Source organism: Diceros bicornis, chromosome 4, assembly GCF_020826845.1.
Source record: "Diceros bicornis minor isolate mBicDic1 chromosome 4, mDicBic1.mat.cur, whole genome shotgun sequence".
NCBI lineage: Eukaryota > Metazoa > Chordata > Mammalia > Perissodactyla > Rhinocerotidae > Diceros > Diceros bicornis.
In genome coordinates this window covers 80868083-80889830 of record NC_080743.1, presented here as the reverse complement: position 1 = coordinate 80889830, position 21748 = coordinate 80868083, and the positions used below count along the sequence as shown (strand labels likewise).

Genomic DNA, 21748 nt, shown 5'->3' with positions numbered 1-21748 from the left:
AGACTAAATTCTTTCTGGGCTCCATAGCTGCCAAATCGTTCTCCAGTTCAAATGTAGGCATAGTCCCTAGAGTGATGGTTGTTTTTAGAATGAAGATAATTCCTTCCATAAAGCTTACTTTTTGTTGTTTATTCAGGAACCAGAGATTTTTAGAAGTAATGGCTTATTTTTATTACAAAAATTTTAAGTGTCTTGATTGGAAGTACTATTTTTAATAGTGTTCTGTCTGTATCTGTTTGTGCATTTAAAATCATTTCTTTCTTTCTTCTGTGAACAGAGAATGAATGCTACCTTGAGTAGTTTGAGGGAAAAAGTCAATACTGCACAATGCCCATTACCTCTTTTCACCTGTCTCCATGTCAAACCCGATGTTTCAGAGCTGATGTTTGCAGGTTTGTAATTTCCTCTTTCAGAACATTTCCTGAAGCCTTTGAACTGTGGTTTCTAATGATTTTCTTTGGAATAAGATCATAAGCAATTTCAGTTGCTTATTTTAATAATTTTTTTTCTGTAACATAAAAACATTTGAAAATATAAGAAAATATTAACCTAGATGATGTTCTGGTTGTAGAGAATATTCCATGAAACTAGTTACTAATGTATCTTCATTTAAATTAGTGAAATAAAAAATCAACTATAAAAAATAAACCATGAATATAATCAATAACAATTTTAATTACTCATTTCTCAAAGACTTTTAGCAAAAATAGTATGCCTACTGCTTTTAGGCAATGCATATACTTTTGCTTGCTGCTTATATTTTCATTGCATTGGGTAATATAATATATTTATCATTCAAAGCACTATTCTAATTTTTATAATTCAGTACCTAAAAAGTACTAGTCTATACTTGTGGCAGCTGGTGAACTAAATGTCTCATTTTGTTAAATCTCAGATATAAACATTTGTTTCTTCTGTAGCTTCGCTTCTCATTAGGTGCTCTAAAATTATGCGACATCGTACTTCTGGGGGCCTCCACCAATCCTAATCTGCAGTGTGGTAGCATTTCTGTCTGTAGCTGGTGGGGTTCATTGTATTTTTTAGGGAAAGTGTCTCAGTGACATCAGTCACATTATGAGCTTAAAAAAATCATTGTGAGTAGCATGTAATTAACAGATTTATATCCAGAATCTTTTTGCAATTTTACCGAGTCTCACTTTTTTCCTCAACTGACTACTCTCAGGTAAGAATTTTGAATACTTTATAAAAAGCAGTGTACCTGAAATTCATTCATTCAACAAGTGTTTTCCAATTACATTGACTAAAATGTTTATCATGCTTATGGTTCAGAAAGCACTTATCATGTTTGTTATCTTATTCAATTTTTACTATGACCCAGGGAGGGAGGTATTTTTAGCTCTGCTTCACAGAAAAAAAAACAAAACCTGAGAAAGATTAAGTGATTTGCACATTGCCACATAGAAAGTAAGTAGCAGAGCTGAGAATTGGTCTTGAAAAATCCTTTGTCCTTTATGTAAAATTATCGACTTCTCTGATTACTGACCATGTAGAATGTAGTATGCCAGACACTAAGTGCAAACTCCCCTCCTTCCCCACAGCATAGCCTCTGTTCTATAAGATCTTATCATCTGGTTGGGAAGTCTACAATAATTATTAAAGAAGTTAAGGCACAAAAAAGAACAGAATGTTGCTATGCACTGTTCCCTTGACCAAATTACATGACATCTTTCAGCCTCAGTTTCCTCATCTGTTAAATGAGGATGAGACTCTCCTCATAGTGTTTTGCTAAATGAATGAGATGAAGTATGTAAAGTACTTAAAAGAGTGGCTGGCCCAAATTAAGTTTCAGTAAATCTTAACAATTTAAAGTGCTCTATGAAAGCTGTGTGAGAAAAGTCAGAGGTCTGAATCTTAAAGATGAATAGGGTTTGTATATGAGAGGCAAATTTAACTATTGGATGGGGGAATAGGTAGGGGACTAAGATAACCACGGTGTGCCCAGTAGCAATAAGGAACCATGCCTTGGCTGTAATGGAATTCATAGGGACAGTTGAGATTTTATCATTGAAGAGAAGTAAGTGCCGTGATGAAATTGGTTTTTGTTTTTGTTTTGTGTTTGCTTTCTCATAGCTCTTGTCTTGTGAGGTCTTGAAATGTTTGGAAATGGTTTGATAAATACCACCAGCATGGTAGTCAAATCTGTGCATAGCCAAATAAGCCATCTTTTACCCCAGAAGCATCATGATATGGTCAAACAAGCACTAGACTAATTGGAAAGCCTTGTCTTACTTCTAAGCTGAAATAACTTGGGTGGATCATTTAATCTCTCTGATTCTTATTTTCCTCTTTATAAAAAAAAAAAGGACATTAATAAACTTCGAGTTTATCTTCTGTAGCTATTAAGACAATCACTTGAGATTTGCATAAGACTGAATATGATAAAGAGACAAAAATATAATAGTTTTATGACCATTGTTACAATTGTTATGGCATTTTCACAGTCGCCTCTTTTTATTCTGAACTTTTAGTCAGTCGCCATTCTCAAGAGAAAATCTGACTAAAATAATTAAAGAATAAATAATATTTCAGCGACTGAATATTTTAGACCCATCTAGAGTGAGAAAAATCTGTTTTATGTTCAGTTAGTAGTCTTTCTACGGGGATATGTCTGATTTGGGCCATCTGCCTAACTACAATATTGTTACTGAGATGAGAGATGCACCATTAACCTTCATTGTTTAACTTCTATGTTAAGGAGTTTCAAGCTGTTTCTTCCAACAGAGTTGGACAAAGCCATCAAACATTAGTTACGTGGATCTTGTATCCAGATAAGACATTCAAAGGTGCATGTTGTGAAGCCTCAAGTAGCTTCAGTTATTGAGGAAAAAAAAAGAATGGAGATGTGTATCTACTTTATTCCTTTAAAGTTTTCTTAGATAAAAATGGATACCAGAGGAAAAAAGTTGAAATAGTATCTAAATTATATTTTAAAAAGTCAAAGAACCAAATTATCTTAGCTTACAGAATTTTTATCAACTTTACTTCAACAATATCAGAGAATGTTTTTCTTCTCTCTTAGAATAGAATATTCCCTTTTGAAGATTTTAAACAAATAAACATTAGTTGTTTAAACTGTTAAATATTTTTGACTCGTCCAGTTCGCTGCATTGCTAAGAGGATTTAAAACTTTCATTTTAAAATTTCCATTGGTCAGTAAATTGCATTTACTGAGCACAACTTATAGACTCTATATCATGTTAAGTTCTTTGACAGACACTATAGGAGTGAAAATATAGTACTCTTCCTCAAGAAAGTTAGAATCCCCTTAACAACACAAAAATAAAACATGAAAAATTAATGAGCCATACACATAGAATATTATTATCTATTAAAGTGTGTAGAACTGACATAAGTACAAGATATCATAGAGGTTTAGTATATTGTCATAAGAGACTTCGTGAGGGTGATGGAACTCAAATTTGAGTTGAGCTAGGAAAGATCTATCAAGCAGAGGTAAAAGTCATCTCTATGTGAAACAGTATAAGAAAATGCTCAGAAAGGAAGCCAAAGGTATGTTTTGAGGAGCAGTGAAAAAAAACTAGCCTTGATATGAACTGGTGAAGAGTAGGTGGTATATTTGGGAAAACCATTAGTGCCAAGTCATAGAAAGATTTGAATTCCAGGCAGAACTGTTTTTACTCAGTTGTGATGATAATGGGAAATGTTTAATGCTTTTGGGTAGGGCAAGAAAATTATTTAAGTAGTGTTTTTGAAAAACGTGTTTTGGTGATTCATGTGGGTAGATTGACAAGGAAAGAAACTGGAGGCAGACATATCACTGTATTTTGTAGTAAGGTACTGGAACTAGGGAGATACTGATAAGGAAAGAGAGGAGAAGATGGTTGTGAGAAGCCTAAAGGTTACTGGTGAGATTGGCGATGGCTGGATTGCGTAGAAGAGTGGTTTCAGTTAAAAAGAAATTTTTTTTTGTTCCTGGGCTGTGATAGCATGATTTACAGAAACAGGTAAGCCAGATGGGGAGGAAATGTTATGAGTTCCTTTCCAGGCAAGTATAGTGGGGTGTGATGACAGCATATCCAAGCATAAACGTGCAACAGGAAGTTGGAATTAAGTAGATAAGGGCGCAGGACAGAGGTTTGAGTCTGAAATGCACGAGTCAACAGCAAAGGAACAATAGTCAAATACTACCATGGTGAGTTCTTCAGTAAGGATTAGAGAGCAAATCTTACCTCTTGAGAATGTGTGTAATTACTGGGTGCACAAGCCACAGCATTAATAAAGACAAGATTACCACAAAAGTAGGAACCAGGAAATTATCACGCTTAATTACCCAAGATAGGTGTGTAAATTCAGAGATAGGAAATTACTTGTAGTGATATAGAAATTTTCCTAACAGCCTCTGATTCATTGCTAGTCATGTCTCAGTAACTCCATGTAAATCATTATATTCCACTTCCTGAGGAAGAGTATATGTACCATTTGCCTTTGACTTGAAATGAATTATAATGTGTTCTCATCACAATTGTGGTTTCATAACTTCCTTCATGAAAGTAGAATGTCCTGATCTACCATTGAGTAAACAAATATACATTCACAATTCCTTTTCCAAAATTTTGGGGTCAGCTTTTTTGGAATTCAGAATATTTTAGATTTTAAAGTTAAAAAAATACTTATACTGTATAATATGTAATACCCCATTGGGTTCTTATAATCAAATAGTGATTTCTCCGATAGAATGTATCAATGTTCACATTAAGTGAGAACAATAAAGATTAAGCCTCATAGCATTTCAAGACTGGTTTTTCTGCTAAATGAGTTCAGGTCAGGTTTTACCCTCAAATGAATAGCAAAAAGCCTTGCGGATTTTGGAGTTATTTGGATTTCGAATTTGTTGGATAAGCAGTTAGACACGTTATAATTTCAGAAAAGGAAAAACTGAAAAAATAAAAAGGAGGCCAGAGGGTTATGAGTCAGGCAGGGTTGGATGGCGGTGAGACTTCATAGAGGATGGTCAACAAAGACATTGAACTAAAGTTAAGAAAGAGCAAGCCTTATAATTGCAGAAGAGGTGCTGAGGTGGAAATGAGCTTGCCCTCTTTGAGGAACATTAAGAAGGCTTGTGTGGCTGAGGTAGAATAAGCAAGACAAGATGCGGTAGGAGATTGGTTAGGACATGTGGTCGGAACAGGCAGCGTGAGCCAGACCATCATGAAGCCTCGTTGGCCATGTTTTTATTTTCAATGTAATGGTAAGCCATTGGAAAGTTTTTAGCTGGCATTAGTGTACTTTGATTTATATTTTGAAAAATCCATTCTGGCTACTACTATCAAAAAGATAGTAGGAGAATAGAGAAGAGACATTTTAGGAGAGTATTGTGGAGATCCAGGGGAGAGAGTATGTCAGTTTGTACCAGTATGGTTATGGTGGACAAATGGATAAGTAGCCAGTTTCTAACCGTATCTGACGATGCAGCCTACAGAACTTGATTCTTTGTATGTGAGATATAAGGGAAAGGGAACAATCAAGAACAATCCTAAAGTATGAGTAATGGCATGAATATATAAAAAGTAGTACAATTTACCAAGAAGAGAAGACTGAGAGAATGGCAAGTGTAGGAAATGGGAGCCAAAAACCAGGAATTCTTTTTGGATACATTAAAACTCAAATTATTAGACATGGTTATAGCCATAGGAATACGTGAAATATAATAGTGCCTACCATTTATTGAGCAATTAAAATGTGCTAAGCCCTCTTCTAAGCTCTTTACATTTCATAACTCATTAGATCTTCACAACTGTTCTACAAACTATCCACTGATTTTATTCACATTTTACAATTCCCTGTAAATTTTTCACTTTCCTTAGTTCCCTTAGATTAGGGAAGTCAGAGACAGAGAACACAAGTAATCTACCCAAGGTTGCGCAGTTAGTAAGCAGCAGAATGGGATTTGAACCCAGTGCTCTGGCTCCAGAGCCTCTGCTCTTAGAAAGTTTATTCTGTTGACTCTATTACCCTGTATTTCCTAAGACATTCAGCATAAAATTTTGCATGGTAATCTTGTGAGATGGAATAATGGTTAATAAGCAAAATTAAGGAAAGAGGAAGAAAAGGCAAATGTTAGAAAACACTTTGTTCCATTTTCATAGTGTGCTTGCATTATCAGAAAGAATTTAATTTCTCTATCTCCTTCCTGAATTTTACTTCTAAGTCAGCAGTTTTCAATTTTCCATTCTTTAGAATTAAAATGGACTTTATAAAGGACGTCTGAGTTTTTAAATGCGAAAGGGTATTCAATCTGTGCAAATTAGAAGGGATCATTTTGTGTTCTCATCTTATTCATCTACAAGCTTTTCTCCCCCCAACCTCTATACAATGCCATATACGTAATAGGCATTTGGTTAATTCTTTAAACGTATTTTAAATAAAGGAGAATAATCATGGCATTGTTGAAGTGATCTTTAGCTGTGCACATCTCTGTAGTATTTTCCTATTAATGGATTGCATTTTTTTTTAAATGCTTTCAGATTGGGTTGAATTTAGTCCATATGAGATTGGCATGGCTAAATATGGGACTTTCATGGCTCCTGACTTATTTGGAAGCAAATTTTTTATGGGAACAGTTGTGAAGAAATATGAAGAAAACCCTTTGCATTTCTTAATGGGTAAGTGATCAAAATCTACCACTAGTTTGACCATTTTAAATCTTGGTGCATTCTAAGTTATTCTTTTTTTTTTTTTGCTTTACTTTAGGTGTCTGGGGCAGTGCCTTTTCTATATTGTTCAACAGAGTCTTAGGAGTTTCTGGCTCACAAAATAAAGGTTCCACAATGGAGGAAGAATTAGGTATTGTAAAAACATGCTTACATTAAGAATAATTGTGCTACATTGATACATTTCATTAACATGTACATATAGAGAAAATTAAATCATAATAAAGATTATAATTGTTCTAAAGTTATCAATAATTTGGTTGAATCAACCTAAATATTTCCCAGAAATCATATGTATATTACTTCTTAAGGACTATTCTGACATGGAGGTTGGGAAATTCATAAAAACCATTGATTCTTAAGAATAATTTTTACTAGGGCATCCCCATTCCTTTTTAGTCATTATACATCTAAACACACTACGTGTGTTTGAGAATACTTCTTTTATCAAATAAAGTAGCTTTTTAAAGATTAGATTCATCAACAGTTGAACACAGTATGATGATTAAAGATGAATTCATACTTTTCAGCTTATTTATCCCTTAAATACTAACTCACTAGAATTCTGTTAGCTTCTTATAGCTAATTCATAGCAAAAAGAAGGAAAAAATATTTTGAATTACCTGTAGCAAACTAACACTAATGATTTTCTTTAAATCTAACTCTAGTCCATAATAAATTAAAAATAATATTTACAAAACTTGAAAAAGTAGACTTAAACTCAATTGGGGACCAGTGGTTTTCATTCATTATAAGAATAATGCCATAGGAACATATGTTTTCTTGGATGAATATTTTTACTTCAAACTTAAAGCAAACAAAACAGACGTTCAGTATCTCCTAAATACCTTGCCGTCTATATTGTAATCAACACGAAATTTCATTATGGCCATTGACTCGTGGTGGGAAAGAGCAGTGGGATGTTAAATCTGAATTTAGGGCCAGCCCAGCAGGGGCTGGAGAGGAAGGTCCTGTAGATTATCAGCACACTAACTACCTACTACCTCTTCTCTGTCCGTGAAGTATAACACATCTATTTGAGGACAGAGTTGACTGAGTATCATAAATGACTTTTTCAACAATCAATTCATTTGAAGATTACTTGCATGTAAAAAACTTACTATAGAATTTTTTTGACAAGCTGCCTTTAACTATTCCAGATGATGGCAGTTGATTTAATTAAGCTTTAGATGCAAAAAAGAATACAATTGTAACATTAATTAATACTCTACAAGTTGGCTTAAAAGTAGTATTATCACTCCTTTTGCAAGAATTGATTTTTGTTATTTGATATTTATAGTAATTCTAGTAACTTTCCTCAGTCCTTAATATTTTCTTCAACAGTATTATTTGCATTTTTGGGTTGTTCTTAATAAGTAAAAGAGAAGTGATCTTATGATTGCACTAGAGCCAAAGATTTTAAAATATAAATAAAAACAAAAAAAGGCATTTTGTACATGAACTTGCTCCTGTCCTCTGAGCCTCACTTAGTCAACAAGCAGCCAAGGTTGGTGGAACTCGTGAGCCTGCTCTGGCCTTAATTACAGAGCCACATTCTCTTCAGGGCAACTGCAAGGCAAAGTGTAGAATGCTGAAATTCTCTGCCTTGATTTATTTTAATGAACGTCACATCCCTGATGAATATCCTGTTCTCAACTTTAATTTTGTGGAAATAATTAGCTCTTCTCTAAATTATGTGAAGACTTCAGAAAAAAAAAAAAAGAGAGAGAAGAAGAACATAAGTACCACATATTATGAGGCTCACTTCCCTGTGCTCCTCTGTTGAATAATCCAGATAAACCTAGGGTTTGTTATTTTTTCCTCCTAAGGCAGGAAGAGAATAGGACTGAAACAACACATCTGAAGGTGGGTGAGACAATGGCTGAAGGCCAAGGAAAAGGAGAATGTTTATACTAAATAGTGTTGAGAATATTCTTTGTTGTGGAGACGTCCCCGTTGAGACCAGTGGTTTGGTAGCTTATTCACTTGTTCTACGTGTCAGACTTAAGGGGAATATTGTGTACCTGAGAACCGCCAGTCAGCAGGATGCGTGTTACTTCAGATTGGGGAAGGGTTTCCAGAAATGAGACCAGGGAGGGGACTGAGGGAAATCTGAGGACTCCTGGTGACTCTTTCATCCACTGGCTGACTAAAGTTTACCTCTTAAAGGAGTGTTCAAACGTAGTTGTTGTTTCTTTTTCTTCCTTCTAAAGAAAGACTTTTAGGTAAATAGGATCACAATCAGTTAACTCTAAATGAAATTCTCTATGTTCTCTAGGAGTTTTGAATGTGAACAATCTATGCTTCTGAACAGATGAAGCTATACATTATACTCTAGTGATGGAAAATAAATTCAGAATATTTAGCTATTCGTATCATGAAAACTTCCTTATAAAGAAGACAATATTTTGGTGAACTCTCTTCTTAAATGAGAGTATCAAATGTGACCAAAAAAAAAAAAAAATACATAAGGAAAGAAAATTTTGTCCTGCCAAAATACACGTAGGACCAGAAACACACCTAATGTATATGACCCCTGGAGTGGATCATTTCTTAGCATCCCCTCTCCTCTATACAACAAAATTACTTTCTGTAATAGTCATGAAATGGAATGAATAATAATATTAGCCAGTGAACACTTTCTTTTATTGAATTTTACATGTGTAATCATACCAGTAAAATTAAATAAATCTAAAAATTTTTAAAAAGTCAATCTACTGACTCAAGCATTTATTAACCCTTCCATTATGTACTCTTGATTATTCATGGACATGACATTTATGTAGGTATAATAAATGTATGCAAAGTAATATGGGGAAACAAAATGTAACACCTATATCTCTCTGAGTTTAGACCCCCAAAATGATTCTATCACCGAAAATTATAAATTTAGAGTCAGTTTTTTTAAATTAAAAAAAAAAATTCTATTCACTAATATAAGGAAAAAAATCACTAGACAGAAAGCAGTTTCATGTAAGCATCCAAAGAAAGTTTGATTTTTCTACAAATGATGATTATAAGAATGGTCTGAGTACTTCATAGTTTAGGTACTTTTTACTTGAAAAAAGACAACTAGTTATTATGCTAGATCTTACCCCTGTCTTTTTCTTTTAAGGATTTATGGGTTTTATTTTAGTTTTTATAACTACCCCCTTAATATGGCCTGAGGAAGCACAAATTCTCGACACCAAATGGCACATTTCAACAGACGATTTTCAGTATTATTGAAAATCAAAAAATAACTTCTATTAGTAGCTTTCATTCATTTTGATGAAACTGTTCTGTAGCCCCCGCCCCCGTAGGTTTTGGTATTACCCTGCACATACCTTCATAAACACTACTTATATTTAATTGAAGAAAAATATACTCTTTTGATATAACAAGGAGCGTCTTATAATCAAGTTATTCTTCTTGTCAGAATTAAGATAAGTAAAAATTCTCCACTTTAAATCATGAAAGAATAAATTTGAAACTAATTTTTCATGTCTTGGGAAATTTTGTTTTCCAATGAGAAATTTGAAAATAATAAATGCAATAAATTTAGATTTACTAAATTGATCTAAATTTGCACTAGTAAATCTAGTAGACCTCACTCTGGGGTTTTGCTGAGATTACTTCCTCATTGTAAATTTAACTGTCAGTCTTGACACCTGAGAGCCTTCAATTGTTTTGTTTTCTTTCCACAGAAAATATTACAGCAAAGCATATTGTGAGTAATGATAGCTCAGATAGCGATGATGAATTACAAGAACCCAAAGGTAAGTGAGCTGGAGCCTTGTCTGGCAGAAGTCCATTAGGAAAGACTACGAGTGTTTTGTCTGATTCTCTCACTCAAGATGCGAATGGCTGTCTCTGCTTAAGGCACTGAGTGATAGAATTGTAGCTTTCAGTTCAAAGAGAGAAGTAATGCTGTGTATGTAACAACATATGCAAAACATAAGTATCCCTTATTTCTTTTCCTTTTAAGACCTCAAAAACAGTATCAATTGAACAATTAGAGAACAAACTGAGATGGTAGAAATATCAAATTCTGTTTTAAATCTGATTAGAGCACCGGGCTGCTCAGCATGGAGACTGATTTGGGAACATTTTTACATAGCTTTAAAAATTAAAATTTCGTCTTTTAAAATTTTATTATTAAGTAACATGGAAAATTGCATTCTCATTTCATTCCTGAGCCTTATCTTATTGCCAACACTCCACCTCCTAGGAGAGGATCAGCAATGAAGTAGGGTAGAATTATCAAGAACTTTTTGTTGCATATATTACTTTGTAGTACAAATGAGTTCTTTTACATTTTGGCAAGGCAGCTTTCAGCCTGGTGTGGACCGGATAGTGATGGAGTTGGAGAAGGGTTAAGGCGAGGATCAGGGATATTTGTGGTAAAAAGGAGTGATTTTACATTTTGATGCAGTGTTTTGACACCGCCATTTGTACAGATGCTCCCAGTAGTCCAAACCCAAAAACAAACAAAACGATTAAACAAACAAAGAGAAGATTTTATAATAACTGGGTGCATATGTCCTACTACAGTTTGAATACGGTCATCTATATTTTAGATGTTAAATGCTTTCTTGTCCAAAACTTAACAAATTCCACCAGCTATGGTATAGATGTTGGAAAAGTCTGTTTTATCCTTGCTGCATTAACACTAAAATTAAAATTCTCTTTTCATAGCTAGACTATTACTTCCTCCTAAGATAAGTTTGTGCAAATTAGAGAAAAGATGCCTTCTGTCAAAAATGCAGCTAGAGGCCCATAGCTTGGCTAGCGTGCAGTTTCTTGTGACTATTAAAAAAGGGAATCCTCTCCTGGGCAGACAAAGCTCCCAATCAGGCACAAGGCTTGGCCAGTTGTACACAATGTGGACTTCAGCCTCTATTTGCCTGCTGTCCGGCTGCCATATGCAGTCGATGATTTGCCTAATTAGATGTAGCAGCCCAGGTCATCATTAAGCAGGAACCCTGAAAGAACCCTGCCCTGGAAGGAACTAAGTCTTAATTCTGGCACCTTTGTATTTTTAATTTCAATTTTATTTTATTTTTTACTTTTTCAGGTCTTTTTTCAAATTTTGAATTTCTTTTTAATGAAGGGAGCTAGCCTACAAAGGGGATAGACAGCATATGCCTAGCGTTTCTAGAATTAATTATGTATTGATTTAGGGACTATCAAGCAGAGGTAATAATGATTTGTCAATTATTCAGTACATTACTGTAGATGATCAGTACATTTGATCACTTTTGTAGTACTAGATGATTGTCTTAAGGCTGAGAAGTTCAAGGACCCTTTGAATATGGCTGCTTTGGTTTTAGTACCAGCCTAGATTGGAGAATGATAATTAGGATGTTTTTGAGGATTTCTTATTAGCTCTCAGTATTCATTCTTTTCTTTTTAAACAGCCTTTATTTTCTAGAGTAGTTTGAGAATCACAGCAAAATTGAGCAAAAAGTACAGAGAATTCTCATATATTCCCTGCACCTATACACGTATAGCCTCCCCCACTATCAACACCCTGTCCCAAAGTGGGACATTTGTTAACAATCCATGAACCTACACTGACACAACGTTATCACTCAAAGTCCAAACTTTAGGGTTCACTCTTGGTATTGTATATTCCATAAGTTTTCACAAATGTATAATGACATGTATCCACCATTATAGTATCATACAGAGTAGTTTCCCTGCCCTAAAAGTCCTCTGTGCTCTGTCTATTCATTCCTCTGCCACCCACCCCCAACCCCTGACAACCACTGATCTTTTTACTGTCTCTATAGTTTTTCCTTTTCCAGAATGTCATATAATTGGAGTCACATAGTAGATAGCCTTTTCAGATTGGCTTCTTTCACTTAGTAATATGCATTTAAGTCTCCTCTATGTCTCTTCATGGCTTGATAGCTCATTTCTTTTTAGCACCGGATAATATACCATTGTCTGGATGTACCACAGTTCATTTCTCCAGTCGCCTAATGAAGAATATCTTGGTTGCTTCCAAGTTTTGTATTCATAATTGAATAAAGCTGCTATAAACGCCCATGTTCAGATTTTTGTGTGGATATAAGTTTTTAACTCCTTTGTGTGAAAACCAAGAAGCATGATTGCTAGATCATATGATAAGAGTATAATTTAGTTTTGTGAGAAACTTCCAAACTGTCTTCCAAATTAGCAGCACCATTTTACATCCCCACCAGCCAAGTGTGAGTGTTCCCGTTGCTCCACATCCTGTTGCCAGCATTTGGTGTTGTCGGGTTTGGATTTTGGCATTTCTATTAGGTGTGTAGCGGTATCTCATGGTGGTTTTAATTTGCATTTCCCTGATGACATATGATGTGGGGCATCTTTTCATATATGTACTTGCCATCTGTGTGTCTTCTTTGGTGAGGTTCCTGTTAAGGTCTTTTGCTCATTTTTTAATTGAGATGTTTGTTTTGTTATTGTTGAGTTTTAAGAGTTCTTTGTATGTTTTGAAAAAATAACAGTCCTTTGTCAGATATGTCTTTTGCAAATAATTTCTCCCAGTTTGTGGCTTGTCTTTTCATTCTCCTAAGGCTCCTTCATTTTTAGTCATATAATTTTGAGAAAGATCTTTAGGCATTTTCAACTTTAGTTTCTTCAAATCTATACTGGCATCATTTTACCTGCTCTCACAGAATTTTTGTAATCATCAAATTAACAAATGCATACAAAGGGCTTTAAGTTGTAAAGAGCTATGCAAATAGAAATTTACTATTAGTATTATAGCTAAGAACCCATAGATATCATTTATCTGTTGACTGCTGGGTTTGTCCCGTAAGACGTGCCATTTCCAAATATATCACAAGGAAAGTAGATCCTCTGCTGGTACAGAAGTGGGGTTTATTTAATAATAATAATAATAGTAATAATGATAATGATGATGAAGAAGAAGCAGCTCCAAATCTTTGGAAAATGAGTGTCTTATTCATATCCTCTGTAACTGGAGATATAAATCAGTTTAAAGCCTAATTTGTTCTAGTGAAAGATTTTCTTTGTCATGTTTGGCATTCGAAAAGTGTGAGTGTAGAAAAGAGCATATTTGTTTTTTGTGAATATTGAGCCATCTGGATTGGTTACTGACAGAGCCAATCTTCATTTACTAAGATTCGGTGCTAAAAACCAATCTTCATTTACTCAGGTCAGTTAAACTAATCTTTGTGTAGATAAAAATTTATTATGGTTTCATGTATGTTTAGTTAACATTTATCGGAAATTATGAAGTTTGAACATAAACTCTCTTTTCTCTCTCTCAACACACATACACATGTAGTTTTATATATGCGTGTATATTTATATACAGAGTTCCCAGAAATCTGAAGAGAAGGGATTCAGGTGGATGGGATTACCTATATTGTTCTTAGATTTGGATTATGATTGAGTAGTATTTATGATTATGATGCTGCTGCTACTACTACAACTATTTCTACTATTAACTACTGTTTATTAAGAATTTAATATGGGCCAGGCACATTTCTAAGAACTTCACCTGAATGCACTAACTCAGTTAATCTTCACCACAGCCCTCTGAGGTTTACTGATGAGGAAGTGAAGGCTGAGAAGGGTTAACTAGCTAGTAAACAATGGAGAGAGGATTGGAATCCAGGCAGTCTGATTCTGGAGCCAATGGTCTAAATAACTACACAATACAGCTTTCCAGTAGTAGTAATGTGTGCATAGGTTTTAAGGAAAAAGTCATTTAAAACTGCTTCTTTTGGAAGATTGCTGAATTTTAAAACATTTTAAAGCATGTGTTTACATTACAGGGTTTTAAAACCCAAACTTTATAAATAAGGATGAAATGACTCTTCATAGGGTGTTTATTGAGCAGCAAATATGTGAATCCTTCAGTTGTCTGTTCCCAGTTTGCATAATTTCGGGATGTTTATTAAACAGAACAGGGAAGGAAACTTAAGAAATGAAGAGGATAGGATTAGCTACTATGGATTTTTCCTGTGTCTGTATGTGTTTGTGTTTGTGTGTGTGTGTGTAGCCAAGGGAAAGGAAGCAAAGGACTGAGGAAGGAGAGAAAGGGGAAAATAGAAGTTTATGTGGAAATCTAAGACTAGACCAAGTAACACTGTCAAGGACACAACCTTTAGATTGGCTATAGGTAAAGGGTAAAGTAAGAACAAAAATGGTTAACTGAGATATTTACTATATTCAAACATACAAATAAACATTTGTTAAATCAAAAGCCAAAGAGATTCGTTGTTAATTTTAACATTCAATTGCCCGAAGAAGAACCTTTTTTTTTTTTTTTTTTTGTGGATCTTGGAATCTGTGTAACGATCTTTTCTTTTTCTTTAGGCACTGAAAATGAGGATGTTGCAAGGGACTATCAAAATGATAATCAAGCAAGTTGGGTCCATCGTATGCTAATGGCCTTGGTGAGTGACTCAGCTTTATTCAACACCAGAGAAGGACGGGCTGGGAAGGTGCACAACTTCATGTTGGGCTTGAATCTCAATACATCCTACCCACTGTCTCCTTTGAGAGACTTTACCACACAGGAATCCGTGGATGATGATGAACTGGATGCAGCTGTAACAGGTGAGTACACAAAATATAATCCATGGAAGCTTATTCAGGAAATCTTTATTCCTTCTCTGGGAGAAGCATTTTAATTATTATTAATACTTATTCCTTTATACTCAATCAGCAACATGCATTTAATGTGTGAAGGGTTTCGAATTACTGTTTTTTGGAAGAAAAAATATATATTGAATAGGAAATAGCATCGCCACGTCAGCATAGAAAACTTTCATTGAAATACTGAGAAATACCTTAGATCTTCCCTGTATTGGTCAGGGTTCACTTACAGAAAACAGGAAACCCCCTCCCTTGTTTAATTGAAAGGAGTTTGAAGTAGGGAAGTAGATGTTCACAAAATTGTTCTGAGGCTTGGAGGAGCAAGCTCCGGGCTGAGCATCCAGGAATGATTCCAAAAACACTTCCGAATCACCCTCACCAACGCCCCCACACCTGTGCTTGGCAGTGGAAATAGCAGAAACATAGCCTGTGTCTCATTTCCTCCTTCAAGTCTTATGTGGGTGTTTCTCCTTGGCAAAGGTCTCAGCAGAACCAGAGCTGTAAGAGAGTCTGGTCTATGTCTTGAGCCTGGCTCTCTAGGGCAGTGCAGTAATGCATGCAGTCTAGGGGTTGGAGTGGAGTTGAGTTCACATGCAGTGTCCCATCAGGCTGTTGAATCTGTCCCTCCAGTTCTCAGTGAGGTTAGGTAACTTTCTTAAGGTCACCTGGTAAGAACCCACTCACTTTGAGGTTTGTCACTTAGCCAAATTCCAAAGAATAATTCCCTTGATTCTACAGTTCCATGCATGTTTCAAACTAAAAGTTAAATCTTCCTTGGTGACTTATCAATACGTAGTAATCTTTCTTATAATGATCCCGTCATCTTAAATTTTTCTACTTTGTCATATCGTCATTCTCCCCTTAACTGCCCAAATGTCATTTCTCAGTCATTTCTGCCTAAGGACATTGACAGGATGCTATAAAAACTTGAATGGGATTTTTCTGGAAAACTTTCTACCACTCTTTGTTTAAGCATCAGATCTATAAAATATTTGTGAAAATTAAGACATGGCTTTAGATTTTGTCATTGTTTTGGTAATGCTGTTTCTATTTGTTGCTTGAACCTAAGGGAATTTGAAAAAGCAAAAGTTACCTCTGTTGTTTAAACAAGGGGAGTAGAAACTCACTCTGCTTTGCATCACATTTATGGTATCAAAGTCTAGGATATAAGGTATGGCTGATTAGATACCTGCAATCCAAACCCTTTCATATTAACTATTATAAAAGTCTATTTGTGATAAAGTTAATGTCTATTTTTAAAGTCATCCAAAATTTAAAAAAACACAAACACTTGACCCTACAATCAGTAACATTATTTTTCACGTGTTGTGGCACATGATTATACTTATTGCCATTACAGTACCAATTAAATGTGTCTTCCTTAGAAATGCAGGCTTTATGGATGAATGATGATGGGCTTTAAAAAAAAAAGGCTTAGCCTCATAGAACATTTAGAGCTAGAAAGAATCTTTGGCTATTTTACTCTATAGAAAAGGAAGATCAAAGAAGATCGTTATCATCTTTGGCTAAAATTGCTCAGCTGAGCTAGAACTGGGACACAGGCCTTTTGACGTTGCTGAGAAGACTTTCCTTTCTGTTACACTCCCTTCCTCAGAGCCCTTGGTTTCATTAGTCATTGCTGATGTAAAAATGGAAGTTTCCTTTGTGTTTAATTTATTGTATCTGTTTTACGTTATTACTTTGGTCGCATCACCCAGCAGACCTCCTTCTGTGTGTTCTGCACTCCACATTTTAACAACTTCCTGGTAGTTTTGCAATATTTTATGTAGATTCAGAAGTGAATCTTGATAGGTAGCTTGCTAGATAAAATACAGCATGCTCAGTTAAATTTGAATTTCAAATAATATATACATAGTATAAGTGTGGCCCTTGCAACATTTGGGACATACCTGTCCTAAAAAATTATTTGTTATTTATCTGAAATTCAAATTTCACTAGGCATCCTGTATTTTTATTAGATAAATTTGATAACCTTAGGAAATGTGCCTCTTTCATTACTCTCATCTTTCAAATTGTTCTTCATTTTCATCTTCCTTCCTTCCTTTGTTTGTTCTTGCATTCACCCAGTATTTGCTGAGCACTCGCAGTGGGTTTGGTACTAGGGACCCCACAGTCAACAAGTCAGAGTAATCCTTGCCCTCATAAAGATTAAAACCGTTTCTTGACCCTTCCTCGAAGTTTTGATTAATAGAGGGATTTATATACTTTAGTTAACAATAGTAGAAATGTAGAGTAAAACTAAAAACCAGCAACTCTGATCGTGATGACGCTGTGGGTCAGTGAGGAAACACAAGCTTCATTTGTCCTCTCTGTACTGCCTGGAGAATAATAGTTTTATGTCACCTTATTTGACTCCTTTCTTTATTCGATGCCTTTTGAAAGAAGAGTCATGGACAGTTTTCATAAAATAAAATGAGGAAGTAGAAAATTTAATTATCCCTAAATACGATATTACATAGACTAAACATTGCTTTTGTTGAGATATTTTGAAATGTTTTAGCCTAAAATTGTTTTAAATTAATGATCTTTGGAAAGAACTTTACATTTTATTTCTTAGTGTGGATCTCATTAAAATTCTATTTCATTCACTTTGTATTTATCCAGTTGAAAAAATGTATATGGCATATTGATTTTAGTCAAAAATTCAGTTAAGTCAGTGACGAGTTTATTCAAATTTATTACTTACAGACAAAGATTGCTAAAAATGAACTGCATTTTAGACCGAATTTAGTGAATCAATTAGTGCTTTTTCAGACCAGTTCCTTACTAAGATAAACACTGTTTATCTCCCTCTGGTTATTTCCAAGTTTTAGAATAACCATGTATGTGAAATGAAAATTTTAAACTTTTGCCATGAACTGTGATCATCTTGGTTCATAAAGTCTTCATTAAACACATTTATACAGCTAAAATACCATAATTTAATTAAATATTAATTAAGTTTATTTCTCTTTTATTTTTGCACCCCTTCCATCCAAAAAAATCGAGATTTTTAACTGCTGTGGTTATTATGTTGGAAAAAATCCTACATTTTACTTTACCGTATGATGATTTTGTTTATGCAGGTTAAAATTTGAGCATCTTAGAATTAAAACAATCTCTCAACCTAAAATGAGAGAAAATTAGTGCACTATTTTTGTGCCTATTACTTCACCCTGCGGACAATCTTTTGAAAATAAGAGAAACTACAAGATGATGAGATTCCCCTCCTTTGTTTACTTCAAAATAGCTGTATTCCTGTAGAAACTAATTTTGGAGAAGCCGTCCATTAGTTACGTGACTTCTTTCCTGTTTACTTTTGTGTTTATGTTATTTACTGTGACACACGCCGTCTGGAATAACAAATGAAGATATGAGTTAATTTAAGCCAGAGTTCAAAACACAAAAATCCAAATATTTGTACATTGCAAATTGAATCTGTGTGATGTGTTTATAAAATGACCATCGCAAATATCCACAACTGAACTGCTCTACGGAAATAGTACAAAATTATAAAACATAGGGTGTTTCCATTCCTATCAAAGAAACTGATTAACTCATTCACAGGTTTGAGAACCATGTATGTTTTAAATTATGGGAGGATGTTCTTCCATAGTGGCATTTATCAAACTCCCTATGACATTTTAGTATATGTTATACAATAAATTGGGTTCAAGTTCAAATAAACTTGGAAAATCTAACAACTCCACCCCTGTCTTCACAATGCAGGGTACTCCAACAAGTTAAGAAGTCTTACTTAAAGGTGCCTCAGTATAGTACTTTAAAAGTAAACTGGCTTTATTCAAATCCCAGCTGGGCCGTTTATTAGCTGTACAGTTTTAACAGTTACTTAAGCATGAGCCTCAGTTAACAATGATAGAAAAGGAGAGTAAAACTGAAAACCAGCAACCCTGATCCTGATGAAACTGTAGGTTAGTGAGGATGCAACAATCCTCACTATTTACTCCAAGTTTACTTATAAAATAGAAATAATAGTTACCTATCTCATAGAGTTATTGTAGGGATTACGTAGTATCTTCATTAAAAAGTGCTGTTAGTCCAAGGCATAGTAAGGAGAATAAGGAACACACAATATCACTGGCTATGACTTTAAGCTGTTGAGTTTTATTTTTCAATCCTATTTGATCATGGAACTCTTATTTTGTGTGTAGAAAATCTGTTAATATCTTGCAAAATTATGTTCTCTACAACACAATTAAGGAACGCTACTTCATGTCAGTTTACCTGGAAGGTTGAAACCATGGTGTTTAGCTACAGGCCAATGCTGGGAGTTGGTTCACAAAATGAATTTCCTGTCAAATGTAACCTTGGATCTAAAAGAGAAAAAAGGAGACTACCAGTTTCATGATGAGAAGGGGCAAATCAAACAGAATATGAGGGAAATGGTTTGGTTTTGGTTAATCTTTTACCTAAAATTCAAAAAGCACTAAGCTTATGAAGCCAAAGAAAAATATTTGTGAATTATCATTATATTTTATTATATTAGGGAAAATCATTGCATTATTAAAAATATTTCCATTGGGGCCTGCCTGGTGGCGTAGTGGTTAAGTTTGCACGCACTGCTTTGGTGGCCCGGAGTTTGTGGGTTTGGATCCCGGGCTTGAATATACACACTGTTCATCAAGCCATGCTACAGAGGCATCCCACATACAAAATAGAAGATGATTGGCACAGATGTTAGCTCAGGGCCAATCTTCCTCACCAAAAAGAAAAAAAAAATCCCATTAATGTGTTTTAACTTTTTATGTTTAATTGTGATAAAATACACATATTAATGTGCTTTTAATGGTTGGTAAAAGAGGTTACTGTAGATACCCTCTATACGCTGTAGTTATTGCTTGTTAAGTTATTCATTTTAACCTCTTTTGGTTTTATGGCCATGCTACTTTCTGAAGTAACAATGTGACACGGTGCATAGGGCTTAGACTTCATGGACCTGAATTGGAATCTTAACTCTCACATCTGTGCCAACCTGGACCTCTTTGGGCCTCAGTTTCCTTATCTTTAAAATGGCATTAATGATATTTCCTTTGTAAGAGTCTTATAAGGATGATAAATCTTATACATAAAATTTTTAATACATTATAGACACTCAAAATAAATAAAGCTGCTTTTAGGAGAAATAAAAGTACCCAAATCATGAATTTCCATCTTCTTTGTAAAATATTTTAAAACTAATATAAGACGAAGTCTTACAATTTTTACCTTTAAAAAGTTCACATATGCAGTTTTTAAACAATAAAAATTTCACAGAAATAAATGTTAAAATTGGGTTTGATAATATATATATTTTTCAATTTTACAGTTCTCAGGTTCCAGGTTCTATGACAGAAATTTAGAATATTGGCTGATGGCAGAGTTCATTGTCACTATAATTCGTAGATATTTGATGAGAAAAGAATTAACCTGAAGATAATTAAAGAATGATTTCTCTTCTCTCTTGTTGGCCTAGGCATTCATCTTGGACATAGCAAGACTTTTTTTTTTTTTTTCTTTTTTAACTTGGCCTGCCTTTTCGTTCAGCATATGACCTTATTCTCATCTAAATCCACTCCTCTTATAGCTTGTTTTTTAAGCATATTGGTTTTTTGTTTAAGACCATTTATTCAGACCTTCCGTCTTTCCTTCAGCTGTTCTGGGTGGTAAAAATTGCCTCAGCTGTCAACTCTTTTTCTCTTCATTCATATACGTCACTAGTAAATATTTGTAACATTCATTTGTTATTCACTATGTTAGAGATGAGACATTTTAATAATATGAGAAAAGAAAACACATGACTGTCTGTTAACTGTAGAAACTTAGAAGGATATTGATATTTTCTTAAGTAACTAAACCAAATTCTAATTTAGACCTGTTTCAATTCACATTGAATAAACTTGTCTCACTTGCTAATTGTCTCACTGGTGTTTTAATTTCAGCTTTTATTGATGATGAGCCTTGTGGATTTAATTGGACAGTAAGAATTTAAAGATTTGCCTTCTTTTTTGATCTCTTGCTTTTAAAATGTAATGATAAAATTGACCATGAGAGAATTACAGTCGGTATTATTCTTATTTAGAAATACAGGGAGGAAACTAATATGCAATGGGTTCCTACCACGTGCTGAACGTTTTCCTGGATAATAGGTATTAACTACATTTTATAGGTGATTGTACAAACAGGGGTTGGTCTGACTGTCAAGTTTTTGTTGTTTCCTCTGTGAAAATGCTTGCTGCATGGAATTTAAAAGCTTACTCAGAGATCATAATGCATGTCTAGTATAAACACCTTCCCTCTATTCTACTCCCCCTTGAGCTTTGCCAGGCTTCTTCCTAATAGAACAAATGGGAACAAAAGTTTGAGGACAAGGGGGCAGAACAAAACAATTGCATGTCATTTCATTCAGCTCAAATCAATTCAATTCTGATCACATTTCTTTTTCCTGGCAAGTGAAC

At 34.4% G+C, this 21748-nt stretch overlaps 1 protein-coding gene across 1 annotated transcript in view; it reads left to right on the top strand.

The window, feature by feature from the left end:
• Positions 1-21748, top strand: part of PLA2G4A (phospholipase A2 group IVA) — a 147451-nt gene that overhangs the window by 103869 nt on the left and 21834 nt on the right. The window contains exons 10-14 of the mRNA XM_058539851.1: positions 278-392; positions 6507-6644; positions 6733-6825; positions 10379-10450; positions 15012-15254. Coding sequence (XP_058395834.1) covers positions 278-392; positions 6507-6644; positions 6733-6825; positions 10379-10450; positions 15012-15254 — 661 coding nt within the window. The remainder of the gene's footprint in view (positions 1-277; positions 393-6506; positions 6645-6732; positions 6826-10378; positions 10451-15011; positions 15255-21748) is intronic.